The following is a 17,999-nucleotide window of genomic DNA, read 5'->3' as shown; positions in this document are numbered from 1 at the left end:
CCTTGGTCAACATTTTAGACTAGGGTCAACTGCGCTTTCGCCGCTGTCACTCATAGGCTGTTGAATAGTCTTCCCATGGACATTTAGTTAGTCAGTTTTATTTATTTATCTATTTCCCCCCGTGTTTTCTCCCTAATTGTATCTGGTCAATTACCCCACTCTTCCAAGCCATCCCGGTCTCTGCTCCACACCCTCTGCCGATCCGGGGAGGGCTGCAGACTACCACATGCCTCCTCCGATACATGGGGAGTCACCAGCTGCTTCTTTTCACCTGATAGCGAGGAGTTTCACCAGGCGGATGTAGCACGTGGGAGGATCATGTTATTCACCCCAGTTCCCCCTCCCCCCAGAACAGGCGCCCCGACCAACCAGAGGAGGCGCTAGTGCAGCGACCAGGACACATACCCACATCCGGCTTCCCACCAGCAGACACAGCCAGTTGTGTCTGTAGGGATGCCCAACCAAGCCGGAGGTAACACGGGGATTCGAACTGGCGATACCCGTGTTGGTAGGGAACGGAATAGACCGCTACACTACCCAGATGCCCCAGCGTTATTTGTTTTTAAGCAGTGTCTGAAAGTGTTTGTCCTTTCCTGTCCCTGTATTATTGTATTGTGTGTTTTTATTTGTTCTTTTATGACCAGTAACAGTCACTGTGGAAAGGCACAATCTAACTCCATACACCTTAATAACTGTAATAAAGTAGCAAATAGTAAGCAACAGGAGAAACGTGATGTGTTCTGTCAACATTGTATCTGTGTGTTGTTTAGGGTGTACTGAGTAAAGCAGTAAACTGGAGAGAACTGGAAAAGCAGTATGCGGTCAACTCAGTCTATGAGGAGGAGATCATACAGCTATTGGAGTACTGTGGGGTAAGTTTCCTCTGGAAAAAAAAAGGCAGCACGGTGGCTCAGTGGTTAGCACTGTTGCCTCACAGCAAGAAGGTCCTGGGTTTGAACCCCAGGCCATCCCAGGTCCTTTCTGTGTGGACTTTGCATGTTCTCCTTGAGTCTGCGTAGGTTTCCTCTGGGTGCTCCGGTTTCCTCCCACAATCAAAAAGACATGCATGTTAGGGTTAATACTCCTGCCTGTGCCCCTGAGCAAGGCAGTGGAAAGAAGAACTGGAGTTGGTCCCTGGGCGCTGCAGCTGCCCACTGCTGCTATACAACAGGATGGCTACATGCAGACAACACATTCATTTTAACTGTAAAAGGACGAAATAAAGTAGATTTATTTTTCATTCATTTCATTTCATCTTTCACATCTACATTATTGCGCTCCTCTGAATGACAATGTCAGTTGATACTGACGGGTTGGCAGTGTATTTGGCTTATTTCAACTGTAAGGTATCCAAGATAAGCTGATTGTTATTATCCATTCTAGTCGAGCAGGAGAAACAGGTTCCCATGTACCTGCGTGGCATTTTTTTGTAACCTGTTTTTTTAGGATCCTAATGGTGTCTAGTTAAGAATTTGTCATGTTGCCAAGGTCAACTAATCGCCCACGGGGTTCGTTTGGCGGCCATCTTGAATTAATGTCCACGTGAGTGGCAAAAAATGTCGATTTTTACAACTCCTGAACCAGACAACATACACAGACAAATGAACCCACTTTTTAAATAACATTGCAGTTGATGTAAGTGAATAAAGTAGTTTAATTTGGCTATTGCAGGAAACTACTGCGAAACAATAGCAAAAGTTATGTTATGAGCCTAAAATTTCTTATTTGCCTGTTTTTCATGAATAAAGAGCGGTTGCACCATGTCAATGACCTTTCCATTTGATTCCTGGTGTCAGAATTATAAGAAAAAATGGGTTCACTTGTCTTTGTATGTTGTCTGGGTCAGCAGCTGTGAAAACTAACTTTTTTGCCACTTGCGTGGACACCAATTCAAGATGGCCACCAAACGAACCCCGTGGGCCATTAGTTGACCTTGGCAACATGACAAATTCTTCACTAGACACCATTAGGATCCTTAAAAAAAACGGGTTACAAAAAAATGCCACGTGGGTACATGGGAACCTGTTTCTCCTGCTGGACTATTCTGTTTGTTGCGTTTCTAACTGAATATGACCCAGTTAATTACAAACAGGTTACCTGTGTGATGTAAAACCCCACCTCTGGCTTCAGTGTGTGAGGGAACAACTGTTTGGTATAATCCTTCTCTACTCCTGTAAGTGGGGTGAATAATGTTCATTGTAGTTTGTTTCCGGTGCACTAAGGCGCTGAATCTTTTTCAAAATTGCAGTTTTGACTCCAATTTACTGCATCACAGTACCCAAAATGATTGTTAAACAAAGAATCACTTTGTTGGTGGTTGATGTACCTGAGCAGACGTCCCAAATGGAAAATTGCTTTAAACTTGATCTTAAACTGTTTTAGTGAACAATAAAATGTAACTTGGCGTTGAGAATTGCTGAATTACACTGAGAAACGAACTAATGATTGAGATGAAGCTGAAATACATTAATAATTTTCTTCTCAGCATGTTTCTCCATGGTTGCAAGAATGTAGTTTAATGTTGGTTTAACTGAAAGACTGATGTCGAAATTATTTCTCATAGTTGCCTGAAGAAAAAAGAAATATCTAAGTTACGGCCCCACCTCACAGTCACTGACGTGGCGTTTTAGGAGTGGGGGGGGAATCGGTTCTTAGCTGCATGGAGATTCTCTCATAACAGATGATGTCTCGATGCAGAAAACTCAGTAATCACAAATGTAAAGCTCAGGTCTTGACTGGGCTGGACCTCCTTACGGCTGCCGCCAAACCAACTGGATGGTGAAACATAACAGACGTAAAACGCGTGCGTCGTGTTTACGTTCTTAGCTAGCCTGCTTCTTCAGTTTTGGTGAGGATGGCTGAGCGCGAGCAACCTTAGTTGGATCCAATCTGACCGGCACCCTCTGCTCCCCCCCCCCCATAAAAAAAGATGGACTTCCTTCTCAAATTCAGTTCTTCAACAGTAACCCTCAGCTCTAACCCTGTTACAGAACTGTTGCTCAGTCTAACATTGCAAGTCGAGCATGATGATTGGGCGGCACGGTGGCTCAGTGGTTAGCGCTGTTGCCTCACAGCAAGAAGGTTCTAGGTTCGAACTCCGGGGTTGTCCAACCTTGGGGGGTCATCCCAGGTCGTCCTCCGTGTGGAGTTTGCATGTTCTCCCCGTGTCTGCGTGGGTTTTCTCCGGGTGCTCCGGTGTCCCCCACCATCAAAAAGACATGCATGTTAGGGTTAATACTCCTGTCTGTGTCCCTGACCAAGGCATGGCAAGACAAACTGCAGTTGGTCCCCGGGCGCTGCTCGGCGGCTGCCCACCGCTCCTAGCTACACAGCTAGGATGGGTTAAATGCAGAGGAAGAATTTCCCCCACGGGGATCAATAAAGTAATAAAATAAATATATATATATATATATATATATATATATATATATATATATATATAAAAAAATAAATGAAATAAAAATGATGAGCACAGGTTCACCCCAGGGCTGCATCCTGAGCCCCCTCTGTTCACCCTGCTAATCCATGACTGTACAGCCAAATCTGACACTAACCACATCAAGTTTGCAGATGATACAACAGTAGTGGGTCTCGTCAGCAGTGATGACGAATCTGCATACAGGATGGAGGTGGAGTAGCTAATGGTGTGGTGTGAATCCCACAACCTCTCGCTTAATGTAAATGAAACAAAAGAGATGGTGACTGAATTCAGGAGGGCCGGCAGGCACCATCATACGTCACTGACCATTGATGGCGCCACTGTGGAGAGGGTCAGTAACATCATGTTCCTGGGGGTGCACCTGGCGGACGACCTGACCTCAACCATTACCACCTTGGCCATCATTGAAGAGGCCCAACAGCGGCTCCATCCCCTCCAGAGACTTAAAAGGGCAAGCCCCCCCCATTCCAGCCCTCACCACCTTCTACAGGGGCACCACTGAAAGCACTCTAACCTACGGTCTCACTTCCTGGTTCGGTAACTGCAACGCGACTGAACACCACCAGGTGAACAGGACAGTGAAGACGGCTAGCAAGATCATTTGTGCCCCTCTCCCCTTCCTGTTGGAGATTTACCACCAATGCTGTGTTCACAGAGCCGCCAGCATCACTGAGGATCTCCAGCATCCTTCTCACAACCCGTTCTCCCTCCTGCAACATCCAGCAGAATGCTAAATAGCTTCTACCCACAAGCAGTCAGAATTATTAACAAACTGCCCCCCCCCTCCACACAGTCATGCCCATCCACCTACTGTGTTGTTAATTGTGCTTTTTCCTGTTGTTCTCTGTTTTTGTTTTTAGTGGTATCATTTTTAGGGAATGTTTGGACGCGTATTTTTGTCTTCTCTGTTAGACTGCTGCAGGCTGGGAGAAACGGCATTTCGTTTGTGTTTATGTGCGCAGGTACAAAGTGAAAATGAAAGTAACCTAAATCTTGAGTCTTGATAGCAGTGTTGTGTTTGATGATGACAGTAAAGGTAATAACAGCTGATGTCTTAGTGGATATTTGGTAATGCTAAGGTTATATAGGTAAATTAGCAAGCACTGGGGGCGCAGCTGAGCACCGAGCATGTGAGACATGCTTTTTCACAGCTCTGTCGTTATGTCACAAATTTAATTTATAAATAGTCCTTTATCAATTGTTTTCAACATTATCAGGCTCAATTTATTTTGCTTCTCAGTTTAACAAGCCTTTTTTGCACTTCGGACTCAGCAGTGGCCACTCATAAGGCGAAATCCGACTCCTCACGTGTAGGCCGCAACAAATCCTCGCAATCAACTGAATCACCGCGGCCGCTGGATGGAGCTGCTAGCATGGCGAACTCTACCGATCTGCGGGCGTTGCAGTCTATGTTGGACTCACTGAAGGAAGACATATTTGGTAGGACTGACTCGTTGGTGACTGACTTGAGATCTGAAATCAGCTCAGTATGCACAGAATTGAAGAACGCTACCGAGCCACTGCTGCAGAAGATAAATGAACATGGACGGACTCTTGATGACTTGGAACAAACCACGAGTGACCATAGCGACCAGCTCACCTCACTCGATGCCACCGTCAAGGCGCTCAAAACACAAGCAAGGACACTGGCAGACAAAGGTGAGGACTTGGAGGGGAGATCAAGGCGCAACAACCTTCGTATAGTGGGGTCACCAGAGGGCTCTGAAGGGCCACGTCCAACAGAGTTTATCGGCGGCTTATTGAAAGACCTGCTGAAACTGGGTGGAGTCCCCCTACTCGACAGAGCCCATCGCACCCTACGTGCCAAACCCAAGACGCCCAGACCGATTGTCATCAGGGTGCACTATTTCCACATGCGGAACGAGATTGTACGACGGGCCACTAAACATCCCGCAACTCCCCTCTGCTGTTCCAGGGCAGGAGACTGTCCGTTCCCCCCGAATACACTGCCAACGTCTCCCAAGCTCCCCTCTGCTGTTCCAGGGCAGGAGACTGTCCGTTCCCCCCGAATACACTGCCAACATCTCCAAGCAGAGCCGCGTTTGGAGGAGTGAAACACGAACTATGGGCCTGTCCAGGTGTCAAGTTTGGACTGATGTTCCCAGCACTCCTTAAAATCACCCTACCGGATGGGACCACGCACACGTTTGAAGATCCAACCGTCACCTCATCATTCGTAGGCAGTAAGCTCCGGAAGGTGGTCCCTCCATCAGCCTCCACAAGTTGGCAATCTCCGCCTGGGGAGTAGGCTTTCTAACAAGCCTAATGCTTATGTCCATGGTGCATCTTTAATACTGGGCTGTTAACAGTTTGACAATGTGTTATTACTTTGTCACTTGACTTCAGGAGAAGTGATATGACTCTTACCCCTCTTCAGATACTACTTAGCTGTGTGTTAGGGTTTACTAGTGGATTATAGTGGGTCCAGTTCATGGTGACGCATCAGCAGGGAGGGGCAGGGGTTATGGTAGTTTAGCCAGGGAGGGGCAGGGGGTATGGTAGTTTAGAGTTCCTTTTGAACAACGTTATTTCTACTACTTTGTGTATTGCTTGGTTGTCGCGAGTTGAACTCATTCACAGAGTCTATTTTATAGTGTTATACATTTTGCACCCAGCACCAATCTATGGGCCATCCTAATTGGCCTACTTCGCAGCAGAGAGGAGGAGTGATCAAATTCTCTAGCTGGAACTGTAAAGGCCTGAACCAGCCAATCAAACGCAGCAAAGTACTTGGACATCTTGATCACTTGGGTGTTCATATTGCCTTTCTACAAGAGACGCACCTTAAACCATCTGATCACACCAGGCTGCGGAAGAGGTGGGTTGGACAAGTATATCACTCTGCATTCCAGAGTAGATCCAGAGGTGTGGCAATTTTGATTCATAAATCTGTTAATTTTACTTGCTCAGATTTCTCCTGTGATCCAAATGGTAGATATGTGCTTGTATGTGGAAAACTTAATGACACCCCGGTTGCTCTACTTAATGTTTATGGCCCCAATTGGGACGATAGTTGTTTTTTCAGATCAGTATTTTCTTTAATACCAGACATGTCTAGGTATCGTCTCGTCTTAGGGGGGGACTTTAATTGTTGGCTTAATCCATCACTAGATCGCTCATCCACAAAAACTACAGTTCCGTCAAGCTCTGCTAAAGTTATTCAAGCCTTTATGGACGAATTCTCACTTTCAGACCCATGGCGTTTTTATAATCCGTCTGACAAGGTGTATTCTTTTTTCTCTCACATCCATCACACCTTCACACATATTGATTATTTCTTAATTGACAATCAGCTTATTCCATCAGTATCATACGGCTCATATGATGCCATTGTTATATCAGACCACGCCCCAGTCGTTATGGACTTGCAAATCAAAGGTTGTGATAACTCCCGTCCATCCTGGCGACTGAATACTGGCCTGTTATCAAATGAAGATTTTGTAAATTTTGTTTCTCAACAGATAGATAATTTTCTAGAGGTTAATAGGACACCAGGGATCTCAGCCTCCTTATTGTGGGAGACGCTGAAGGCATATTTGAGGGGGGGATTATTTCTTATTGTGCCCATGACGGTAGAGTCAGAAAGAGGAAACTAACAAACTTGACTGAACAGATCACACAGATTGACAATACCTACTCTATAGCCCCATCACCAGATTTGTATAAGGAGCGTCTTCTACGACAAGCAGAATTTGATGTTCTCTCCACAACTCACACTGAGCGATTACTGTTTAAGTCCAGATATGCTTACTATGAGGTTGGTGACAAGGCAAGTAAATTGCTAGCTCACCAATTAAGACAGGAAGCAGCTTCTCACCAGATCCCTCAAATTCAGACTCCATCAGGTATAACCACTGACCCCAAACAGCTAAATGATCAATTTAAACAATTTTACTCCTCTCTTTATACGGCAGAGCGACCAGACCATCCATCTGCTTTTGACAATTTTTTTTGAATCTCTAGATATTCCTACGATTGACTCTGACTCAGCTGAGGAGCTAGATGTTCCTATAACTGTGGAGGAGCTTTACGAGGCTGCTCATGCCATGCAGGCGGGTAAATGTCCTGGTCCTGATGGATTTCCAATTGAATTTCACAGGATGTTTTTTGATAAATTAGCACCAATTCTTATTGACATGTACAATGAATCTTTTCACTCTCATCAACTACCACACACACTCACTCAGGCTTCAATCTCTCTAATTTTGAAAAAGAACAAGGAACCTCTCTCCTGTGGAAGCTACTGCCCAATAAGCCTATTATCAGTGGATCTGAAGCTGCTCTCCAAACTACTGGCTATGCATCTAGAAACTGTCTTACCCTCTATTATTTCCCCTGACCAGACCAGTTTTATACAAAACAGATATTCTTTCTTTAACACTAGGAGACTTCTTCATAAATTTATTTCTGATTTTTTCCTTTTTTCTCCCAATTTAGTGGCCAATTGATCCCTATTTTAATTCAAACACCCACCCTCGTATTGCATGCGTTCGCCAACTGCATCTCTCCGGCCGGCAGTCTCGAAGGAAAGCGCCTCCCCACTTTCGTGACAAGGCGAATCCAAGCCGAACCACTGTTTTTCCGGCACACACAGAGACGCATTCACATGACGAACACAAGCCGACTCCGCCCCCCTCCCGAAGACAGCGTTGCCAATGATTGCTGCTTCATCGAGTCCGGCCATAGTCGGATCTGACGAGACCGGGGCGCGAACCCCAGTCCCCAGTGGGCAACTGCATCGACTCCAAGCCGATGCTTAGACCGCTACGCCACCGCGGACGTTAACACTAGGAGACTTCTTAATGTTATGTACAACTCCTCCACTTCACCTTCTGTCAGAGGCCGTGATCTCACTCGATGCGGAAAAGTCCTTTGACCACATCGAGTGGGTAGTCCCACTCGATGCGGTCAAAGGCCTTTTCGGTACCTTAGAGAAGTTTGGCCTAGGTAACACTTTTATTAGCTGGGTAAGACTGCTTTATACCTCTCCCACAGCCTCAATTAGGACCAATAACACCTACTCTGACTACTTTCCTCTTTCTCGCTCTACCAGGCAGGGCTACAATCTGAGTCCGTTGCTATTTGCAGTTGCAATTTAACCATTGGCCATTGCCCTTAGGACTAGTCCTCTTATAACTGGCATTAAGCGATTCGGAGTTGAGCAGAAGACCTCGCTTTATGCTGATGATTTATTATTGTATGTCTCTTACCTCCCCATCTCTATTCCTGCTGTCATTGACATTTTTAGCCTGTTTGGTAAAATATCAGGCTATAAACTTAACCTAGACAAAAGTGAGTTATTTCCGTTAAATGCAGAGGCCCGTAACTATCCCCTGCACACTCTACCTTTTAAAATGACCACATGTGGCTTTACTTATCTTGGCATTAATTTCCCAGATAAATTTGCAGACTTATTTAAATTTAATTTTTCCCCTTTATTAACAAAACTATAAAAAGACTTTGAACGTTGGTCATTACTACACCTGGCCCTGTCTGCAAGAGTTAATTCTGTTAAGATGAACTCCTTGCCCAAATTCTCATACCTGTTTCAGTCTCTACCCATTTTTCTTACACAGTCATTTTTCCATAAAATTGATAAATTGGTGTCTGAATTTATCTGGGATGGTAAAGTTCCTCGGCTTAGTAGACCCTTACTACAAAGACCAAAATCTCTGGGAGGCCTTGCTCTGCCAAACTTTAAATTTTATTATTGGGCAGCCAATATCAGGATGCTGCAACACTGGGCTTGGTTGGAGAACTCCCCTTCTCCTCCTGCATGGTTGGCTTTGGAAGCAGCCTCTTCTGATCCCGCTTCCTTGGCAGCTCTTGCACACGCTCCATTAAAGTTCTCCTGCTCCCTCCACCCTAATAGTATTATTGTGAAGTCAACACTCAGGGTCTGGAATCAGTTTAAACGACATTTTGGCTTACAGTCTTTTTCTTTACTAGCTCCAATTGCAGCCAACCCTGTTTTCCCACCTTCTATAATGGATAGGGCTTTTTTCTCCTGGTCCACACTTGGTATTGGAACCTTCAAAGATCTATATATAGAAAAGGTCTTTGCATCATTCGAACAGTTATCTGAAAAGCACTCCCTACCAAGGTCACACTTTTTTAGATACTTACAAGTCCGCAGTTTTATCCGTAATATTAGTCCACAGTTTCCCAATCTCCCGGATTCTGTCCCTATTGACCCTTTCTTGACACCTGTACCTTGTACAAAGGGGATGATTTCTGTTATGTATATTCTGATTTCTTCATTACGCCCTTCCTCTCTACAAAACATTAAGAGCCAGTGGGAGGAGGACCTGGGTGAGGAGATTACAGAGGACCTTTGGGAGTTAATTCTACGCCGGGTCCACTCCTCTTCAATTGTGCCAGACATGGGCTGATACAATGTAAAATTGTTCACTGCACACACTTAACCAAGGTTAGACTTTCCAAGATCTATGACAACATCGATCCCACCTGTGAGAGATGCCATCAGGCCCCGGCCACATATAGCCACATGGTTTGGTCATGTCCTTCTTTACAAAGTTTTTGATCTGAAGTTTTTGAAACAATTTCTAATAGCATTGATATTCCTATTAGGCCGAAAGCCCTAACAGCTTTCTTTGGTGTTCCCCCAACTGATTTGCTACTACCACGCTATAAAGCGGACTTAGTAGCATGTACAACCCTTCTAGCTAGACGGTTGATCCTATTAAAGTGGAAATCACCCTCTCCGCCGTCTCACTCTATGTGGATAAGGGATATTTTGTACTTTATTAAAATGGAGAAAGTTAGATGTGTTATAAGGGGCTCAGCGTCCAGGTTCTATAAAACATGGGGTCCTTTTCTAGATTATATCAAAGAACAATACACTTTTGATGTTCCGTAGAGGGTAGTTGTTAGCTGTCCACTCCTTTTGGGACATGATGACCTGAGCACATTCTTGATCTTTGATCACTGCACTTTCTTATTTTTATTTTTTTTAATATATTTTTTATTTTCCTACCTCTCTGCACAATCATTTAGGATGCTGTTTAATAATGTTTATGTCTTGAATAGACATTCTTTGTATTTGATGGGTTAGGCGACCAAGCAAGCTGTTACTATAGTTGTCTATTTGTTTTTTGTTTTTTGTACGTATTACTGTGCATAATTGTCAATTTATGTATTGATACGACATCTTGTATGTTTATGCCACTTAAAACTTCAATAAACAAAGTTCTGAAAAAAATATTAGCAAGCACTTTTAGCTGCCCAAATACTATTCTGTCACTTATTAAATCCATGTTTTCTTTTCATCCGTCTGTCCCCTGCTTTTTACTGTACGTCCTTCTTTCTCAGGCTGATTCCTTTAAAATAGGTCAGAATATCGTCAGGAGCTCTCAGAGTAGATTGGACTCAGTGGAACATCCCCGCAGCACGAGCAGAGTTGAGGTTTCCTCAGTGGACCAGGATCCCAGGGTCGGGGGAGCAGCTGAGGCTGGACAAGAAACGTTACTTTGTAGAGATCATGAAGGGGATAAGGTCGGGTCTGGACTAGACCATCTACTGTCATCAGGGAGCAGCAATGGCAGGAGCTTGGGGACTCCACCAGAGTGAGTAATTAAGATATTGTCAACAACTGCAGTGTTTCTTGCAATTACTTCCACTTCAGGTTGAAGGAGAGTTGTTAATGACCGTAAATTGCTTGACATTTGAAATAACCACAACTGATTTTTGCCTTTTGCATTTGTCTGCCCCTAGAACCTTCCTTGCTAATAGCACTCTTCGTACCAAAAACATGGGTATTCCAAGCAGTCGCCAGCTGTCATTACAGAGAGAGTCCATAAGCTTCATGAAAGGCGTGATGGATGAATGTACACACATGGCCAACTTCTCTGGTAAGTATCATGACGCTAAGAGTCAACTTTTTTTTTTTTGGTCAGTGTGTAGTTTTGAACTTCAGGATTTGTTGATAACCAGCCATTACATAAGTCAAGTCAAGTCAAGTCAATTTTATTTGTATAGCCCAACATCACAAATTAAAAATTTGCCTCAAGGGGCTTTACACCAACACAACAGCCTGTCCTTAGACCCTCTCATCGGATAAAGAACAACGCTCTAATAAACCCCTTAAACAAGGAGAAAAACTAGGAAGAAACCTATCGCAGCAGACCTCTATCAAAATAATGTAACGAGCTCAAAAAGCTTATTCATCTTCACTCCATTAGTGTTATAGTTTCAACTCATCTTGAATATGGTTTTCAACAGCTTTTATTGAAACAGTTCTGAAATGAGTGAACTGGCAACACTATGCACTAATAACCACACACTGTATACCAGTGGCAACTGAACGACACAATCCGCGGTAATGTGTTGCAGCAAAGGGTAATCCTATTTGACCCTGTACAGAGAACTGGATGATGGATTTCTTGCACTCATTTCATTTATAATCCACAACTGAATTTAGCCAAATGCTCCCTGAGAGCTGTGATATCAATTGAAAAGGAAGTGAAAGACCTGAGGCACTGAGTCAAGCCAAGAGCTCAAAGAACTTGAGGTGCTCACCGGGCTCGTCTTATGCTTCATATTATCAGAATGAATAAGGATAAGTATTAGGCAACATTAACAAAATAAGTCAAATCTAAAATCAGCAAAAATGGTCAAGGGAGTTGAATATAAAGTCAGTAGAGCTTTGCCAAACATTCGTCACAAAATCTATTCCACTGCAGCTGCAAAACGCACCAGCAAAACTGAGCTTGGAATGTCTTGTATTGACTGCTTGCTGTGAGGGTGTTTGCATCATAACAACTAGATGATAGGCTGCTGACAGGTGGGATACTTGAGAAGCCACATGCAAAGCAGGAAAAAAACAAACAAATAATACACACATAACATGACAAAAAACCTCACAAATAGACAATTTAAACCGGAAAATGTTCCCTAAGTTTCTTATATTTCTCTCAAAAAAATGTTCACAAGAAGAAAAAGAAGAAAAGAGGAGAAATCTACGTCTGATTAATAATATGTACTTACCCACCTTAATGTGTTCTTACACATGTCTTATATAGTCTTATATACATAAGTTCCTTTAAAGGGGCTGTGAAACCCCTCTCAGTTGCCATATGTCTGGCAACCAATGGAAAATGTGAGTTGGGGATTAACCAAATTTTCATGAACTGTTTGACCGTTGGATGATATACTCGGCTTTTGAACATTAACTTCAAGACTGATGTAGACCAGCCTTGCAGCATCAGCAGTTTGCTGAAACACAGCAGAGCTGGTGGACTAGGGGGATATGGTCACAACAGTACACAAGTTTATGGATGATACTTGGGTTTACGTCAGTGGGGTGTGCAAGGCACTGAAACTGATCGGATTTCCACTCAGATGATGCTCAGATTTACAGTTACACACGACAGTGCCCAGGGAGACTCAGAATAGCATAAGGCGGACATATGAGGTAAGTGGTGACAAGGGATTTTATGCAAGGATAGGCATTTAGATAAAATCAAAGAAATTCTTCGACAATTTTCCTCTTTTGTTTTATAAGATCAAGCTTACTCTTGTGATAAGTTTGCAGAAAACTGGAGTGGAAAATTACAAAGTCGGAGTGCATTTCTTTTTTCCCCTCCATTTCTTTTGAGTGAGAGCGATACCAGAGTGGAACAGGGAAGAGCGACTAAGGAGTAGGCACATACTGAGTGCACATGCTCTACTCAGTTGCGCCACACAGAGGTGCTTACGGGCAATTCACAAAGCCAGCACTCAATAGCGACTAAGCGTGATGATTACTCCATGAAGAGCAGGGAGGAGTAGAGACTGGCCACTGTGCCGAATAACCCAGATGTACATCGCTATTTCCCCACTACCAAACTTGACTGCCTTTCAACTTTCTGAGTGGGAGTTTAGAGTAACAGCCAATGAGGGAGCAGAGTCCCGGTGGTAAACAACAAGAGAAGAGCAACTTGTTGTACTTTAAAGGGATCTTATACTTACGACTTGAGTTTTCATGAGTACAGTGACAGACATAATCCATCCATCCATTATCCAAACCGCTTATCCTTACTCCGGGTCGTGGGGATGCTGGAGCCTATCCCAGCAGTTATTGGGCAGCAGGCTGGGAGACACCCTGGACAGGTCACCAGGCCATCACAGGGCCAGGCTTACAGCACCTGGTATTGCCAGGTGGTCTCCCATCCAAGTACTAACCAGAACCGACCCTGCTTAGCTTCTGAGGTCGGACGAGACCGGGCACGATCAGGGTAGTATGGCCGTAAGGCACCACCGTAGGCAAGTGGCTTATGGCCATTTTTCTTCAAAATGAAAATATTTTCAAAAAACACTTGGATGGAAACACGTAGTATAGCGTACTCCCTTTTTGTTTCTTTCTGTCTGTAATGAGACGTCTCGCCCTGTTTCTACCGTGCACTGAAAAACAACTTGAAATTTTGGGGGCATGGGGGTGTTGTGTTTGAGCCTATCCCAGCAAAAGCAATGGACAGAAGGCAGGGGTGCACCCTGAACAGTCACTGGTATATCACAAGACCCATACACACAATCACTCAGAGACTGTTAGTACCGATGGGCATCAGGAGTCCCTAAGGTCACCAAGTCGACATGTGTCTGTACTGTAGAGGAGAACCAGAGTACTCAGAGAACGGAAACAATGACAGACATAATACTAACAAACAATAACCACTAAACATCAGTTATCTTTTGTGGTGGCATAGCAATCCAGAGAACGCCCTGATTCTGTGGTGTGTGACCAAGAAATGACAAACAGCAGCAGCCAATCTGCTGTTTCTCACTGGCTGCATGAACTGGGCATCACAGATGATTAGCAGCAAAATCCATCAACGCTGGCTGTGCCCTTGTTTTCCTATGGGTGGAGTGGTTCATTGCAGCACTACCCTCCAGCAGCATGCAGCATTCAGACCAGGTGTTGCAGCACTCTGCTCAAAGTTTAACTCGCTTGAACTTTGATCCCATCTTTGCTGCGGACCTCTCAAAGCATACCCAGTGACTTTGCTGTGTGACATAACATGACACGGGCGGCGTGAGATCTGATCAAAATGGGCGCACAGTGGTTAGCGCAGTTGCCTCACAGCAAGAAGGTTCTGGGTTCGAGCCCCGGGGTAGTCCAACCTTGGTATGTCATCCCGGGTCATCCTCTGTGTGGAGTTTGCATGTTCTCCCCGTGTCTGCGTGGGTTTCCTCCGGATGCTCCGGTTTCCCCCACAGTCCAAAGGCATGTAGGTCAGGTGACTCAAAGACATGTAGGTCAGGTGACTCAAAGACATGTAGGTCAGGTGTCTCAAAGACATGTAGGTCAGGTGAATCGGCCGTACTAAATTGTCCCTAGGTATGAATGAGTGTTGGCCCTGTGATGGCCTAGCAGCCTGTCCAGGGTGTCTCCCCGCCTTCCGCCGTATGACTGCTGGGATAGGCTCCAGCATCCCACGACCCTGAGAGCAGGACAAGCTGTTTGGATAATGGATGGATGGATGTACAACCTTCCAGTGTCCTCAAAAAATCAGTTGTTAATCCTCATGGCCAAAGCACTAATTCAGTCTAACACAAAGAAAGCTGTATCACAAGTACTGAATAATGCAAAATGCTGTCTTAATGTCCCGCTCTCTCTACTCACCTCCTTCCCAGTTCCTGTAGACCCCAGCCTCATCATCGTGGTCCAGGCTAAGGAGGATGCCTACATCCCTCGTGCAGGAGTCCTGGGTCTGCCTGAGATCTGGCCGGGTTGTGAAGTCAGATACCTAAAAGGAGGACACATCAGCGCATATCTCTTCAAGCAGAATATGTTCAGGTAAAACTACAGGGGTAGTTGGGAGAACAGCTGAAACGAGAGATAGTTGATAGGCCAGGTATGAGGATGGCGGAGTAGTCTCACTGAACAGCACTACTCAAGGTGTTTATTTCTACTTCAGTAGGTCCAGTACAGAGACCGCTTGGCATAGTGAAATATTATTTGATGTCTGCTGCAAATTTGGTCCAATCTTCACCACGTTTTGCACACAGCCAAACAGCACCATCCCGCTCAAAACATTATTCACAAATTTTTAATGTTCAATACCGTTGTGCTGTAATTGCCTTCCAAGGTTGGATCACGTGCTATAGGCGGGCCCTATCTTACAAAGAGTAAGTAAAGAAAAATTAATAAAAATAAAAAATAAAGTAAAAAAAGTAAAAAGTAAAAAGTACATAAAAAAGTAAGTAAACGTAAGTAAAAGTAACTAAGTATGTTACAAAAAGTGCCATACAATATGTCGATCTTGACCAAACTTGGTATACTAGTAAATCTATGGCCTGTAAGCTGCCAGAAAAAAAATCGTATGCTGTTTCTCTCCCATTCAAGGGCTTTGTGAAAATGTTCCCTGCAATAATGACTCCCTTTAATGCATCATGTAATTTCTTTTTTTTTTTAATAAAGCCTATTCGATATAAGAACTATTGGTATGCTTTTATTCTTCTATTCCTTCCGGTGTGGGAAGATGGCGGCGCTAATTCGCATTCGCAGCGGCCTCACCCAGTACCGATGTGAGAAGATGGCAGCATGAATTCACATTTGCGGCAGCCTCACCCACTACCATCCATGCAGTGTCTTTGTCCACGTCTGCGTCCAAGTTTGTGTCTTCGTTTGATGGCTGGGAGAGCTGGTGCTGGATCGGCTGGGAGAGCTTGATCTGCTGCGCTGTGGGCCCAGGGACCACGGCCCTGCCTGGAGCTGTGTCCGAAGAGGAAACACCGAGGGCAATCTGACAGGATGCGGAAGCGGGGCAGGCTAAGCTAACTGCTAGCCATTTTGACCAGCAGCTCCGATAACACCGAGGGCGGTCTGGCAGTGGCCTCACCTGGCATTGACTGTGGTGTTTTTGATGCTGTCGTGAGGAGTGCGGGGAGGTGTGTTGGGGGTGTCTGGCTGGGAGAACTGGCGCTGGATTGGCTGAGAGGGCTTGGTCTGCTTGGTCTGGTTGCCACAGGGACCACGGCCCTGCCTGGAGCTGTGCCGAAGGAGGAAACAGAGGATGGAGGGCGGTCTGACAGGACGCTTAATCCGAACAGGCTAGGCTAACTGCTAGGCCATGCAGGCCGGCGGTTCTGACAGTCATCCTGGCTGGCATTCGTTCCCTTGAGCAGGGATTTTTTTTTGGTTTGGATATATGTGTTGGTTTGAATATGTGCTCTTGTAGTTGTCGGATGTGTTTTTGTGTGTATGTTGTACTGCTGTGGGCTGGGGGAAATGGCATTTCGTTTCACTTGTTGTGCGCAAGTACATGAGGTGACATGACAAATAAAGTGTTCCTGATTCTTTTAAAGGAGAACATGCAGGAGATAGAAAGTGTCAACATGACTTGTTTGCATGAAAGTCTTTAGGAACACACGTTTTCACTCAGCAGGACTAGTAGGTAAACGGCCAATGAAAAACGTTTGGTTTTTGATTATTTAGAAACTGACTGAGTGTGAGATCATGAGATAGAACTGGTTGAATCCCAGATGGCACCTTCAACAAGTTACATTCTTTTGTTTGCTGCAAGTATTTGTCTTGTTCTCGTGGAATTCACTATAGGGCTGCCTGAAAAATAATTGTCTTCCATTGCTGAATGTCATGATACACCTACGGATCCATAATCAACCTGTTTTATCTCCAGACAGGCCATCTACGATGCCTTTGACAGATTCCTGCAGAAGTACTCAAACTCTTGACCATGGAAACGTCTTGGAGCTCCTCTTTCCCATGGAAGTGACCAGAGTTATGTTGCAGTACAACATGGAACGAGTTACTCTTCCCTTAACTGACAGGAGATGTGTTACCTAAATGGCTGCATATGAAAACCACTTACTCCACCTGCACCATATCAATATTAAGTATGGTATGGTTTGGTCGACCTCTGAAACGATAAATCCATGTAATGGGTTTCGATTTCTTAATGGTAACTGCATTTCTATGGAAAATAAAAAATAACACAGCATGGTCTGATTCAGTTTAGGGACCACAGACCACAAAGAATTTCTCTACATTTCATTCGGCATCAAAATAAGTGCAATTTAAGAATCAACTGAGAAAGAGATTGGTAGCTATCACACCTCAACCTGTCTAGATATCATGTACTGTACTACTATGTTGAATACTATAGCCCACTCTTTACTTAGTGGATGGAAAAGTTAACTTTCATATGGCAATGAATCCTTAACACAACTGAAACGGGTACTGGTCTTGTATGAAGAGCTTGTTTGCCAAAACCTTTGTGTATATCTTTTTGTTACTTTTAAGCAGACCCTTCACTGATTTTCTAATCTGGTCTTTGATCAGCACTCACCATTGAGCATTTATATGTAACGGATACAAGCCATGATTATCCTGCAGAACGTGTGCCATGTTGTTTTGTAAATATTGTTGGAACATAGTATGTGCAATGGGAGAACTTTGTGACTTTTCCCAGAGCTCTTTGACACTTTAGAGATCTGATGTTTTGTAATTCCTGAAACTGTTCAATAAACTAGCGTTGATAGGCAAACACAAACATTCTAGAATATAAGCAGTATATGTTTG

The 17,999-nt window shown here is 44.4% G+C and overlaps 1 protein-coding gene and 1 pseudogene across 1 annotated transcript in view; one reads left to right on the top strand and one right to left on the bottom strand.

Annotated features, from left to right (window-relative positions):
* Window positions 1-17,285, top strand: part of abhd18 (abhydrolase domain containing 18) — a 72,865-nt gene extending 55,580 nt beyond the window's left edge. Inside the window, exons 10-14 of the mRNA XM_056287231.1 lie at window positions 771-872; window positions 10,793-11,046; window positions 11,195-11,331; window positions 15,092-15,254; window positions 17,098-17,285. Coding sequence (XP_056143206.1) covers window positions 771-872; window positions 10,793-11,046; window positions 11,195-11,331; window positions 15,092-15,254; window positions 17,098-17,152 — 711 coding nt within the window. The 3' untranslated portion in view covers window positions 17,153-17,285. The remainder of the gene's footprint in view (window positions 1-770; window positions 873-10,792; window positions 11,047-11,194; window positions 11,332-15,091; window positions 15,255-17,097) is intronic.
* Window positions 13,594-13,712, bottom strand: LOC130127699 (5S ribosomal RNA; annotated as a pseudogene).
* Window positions 17,286-17,999: the final 714 nt, after the last annotated feature.

Source organism: Lampris incognitus, chromosome 1, assembly GCF_029633865.1.
Source record: "Lampris incognitus isolate fLamInc1 chromosome 1, fLamInc1.hap2, whole genome shotgun sequence".
In the NCBI taxonomy this organism is placed as follows: domain Eukaryota; kingdom Metazoa; phylum Chordata; class Actinopteri; order Lampriformes; family Lampridae; genus Lampris; species Lampris incognitus.
Note: the sequence above shows the minus strand (reverse complement) of the source record. Positions and strands in the feature narration are given on the sequence as shown.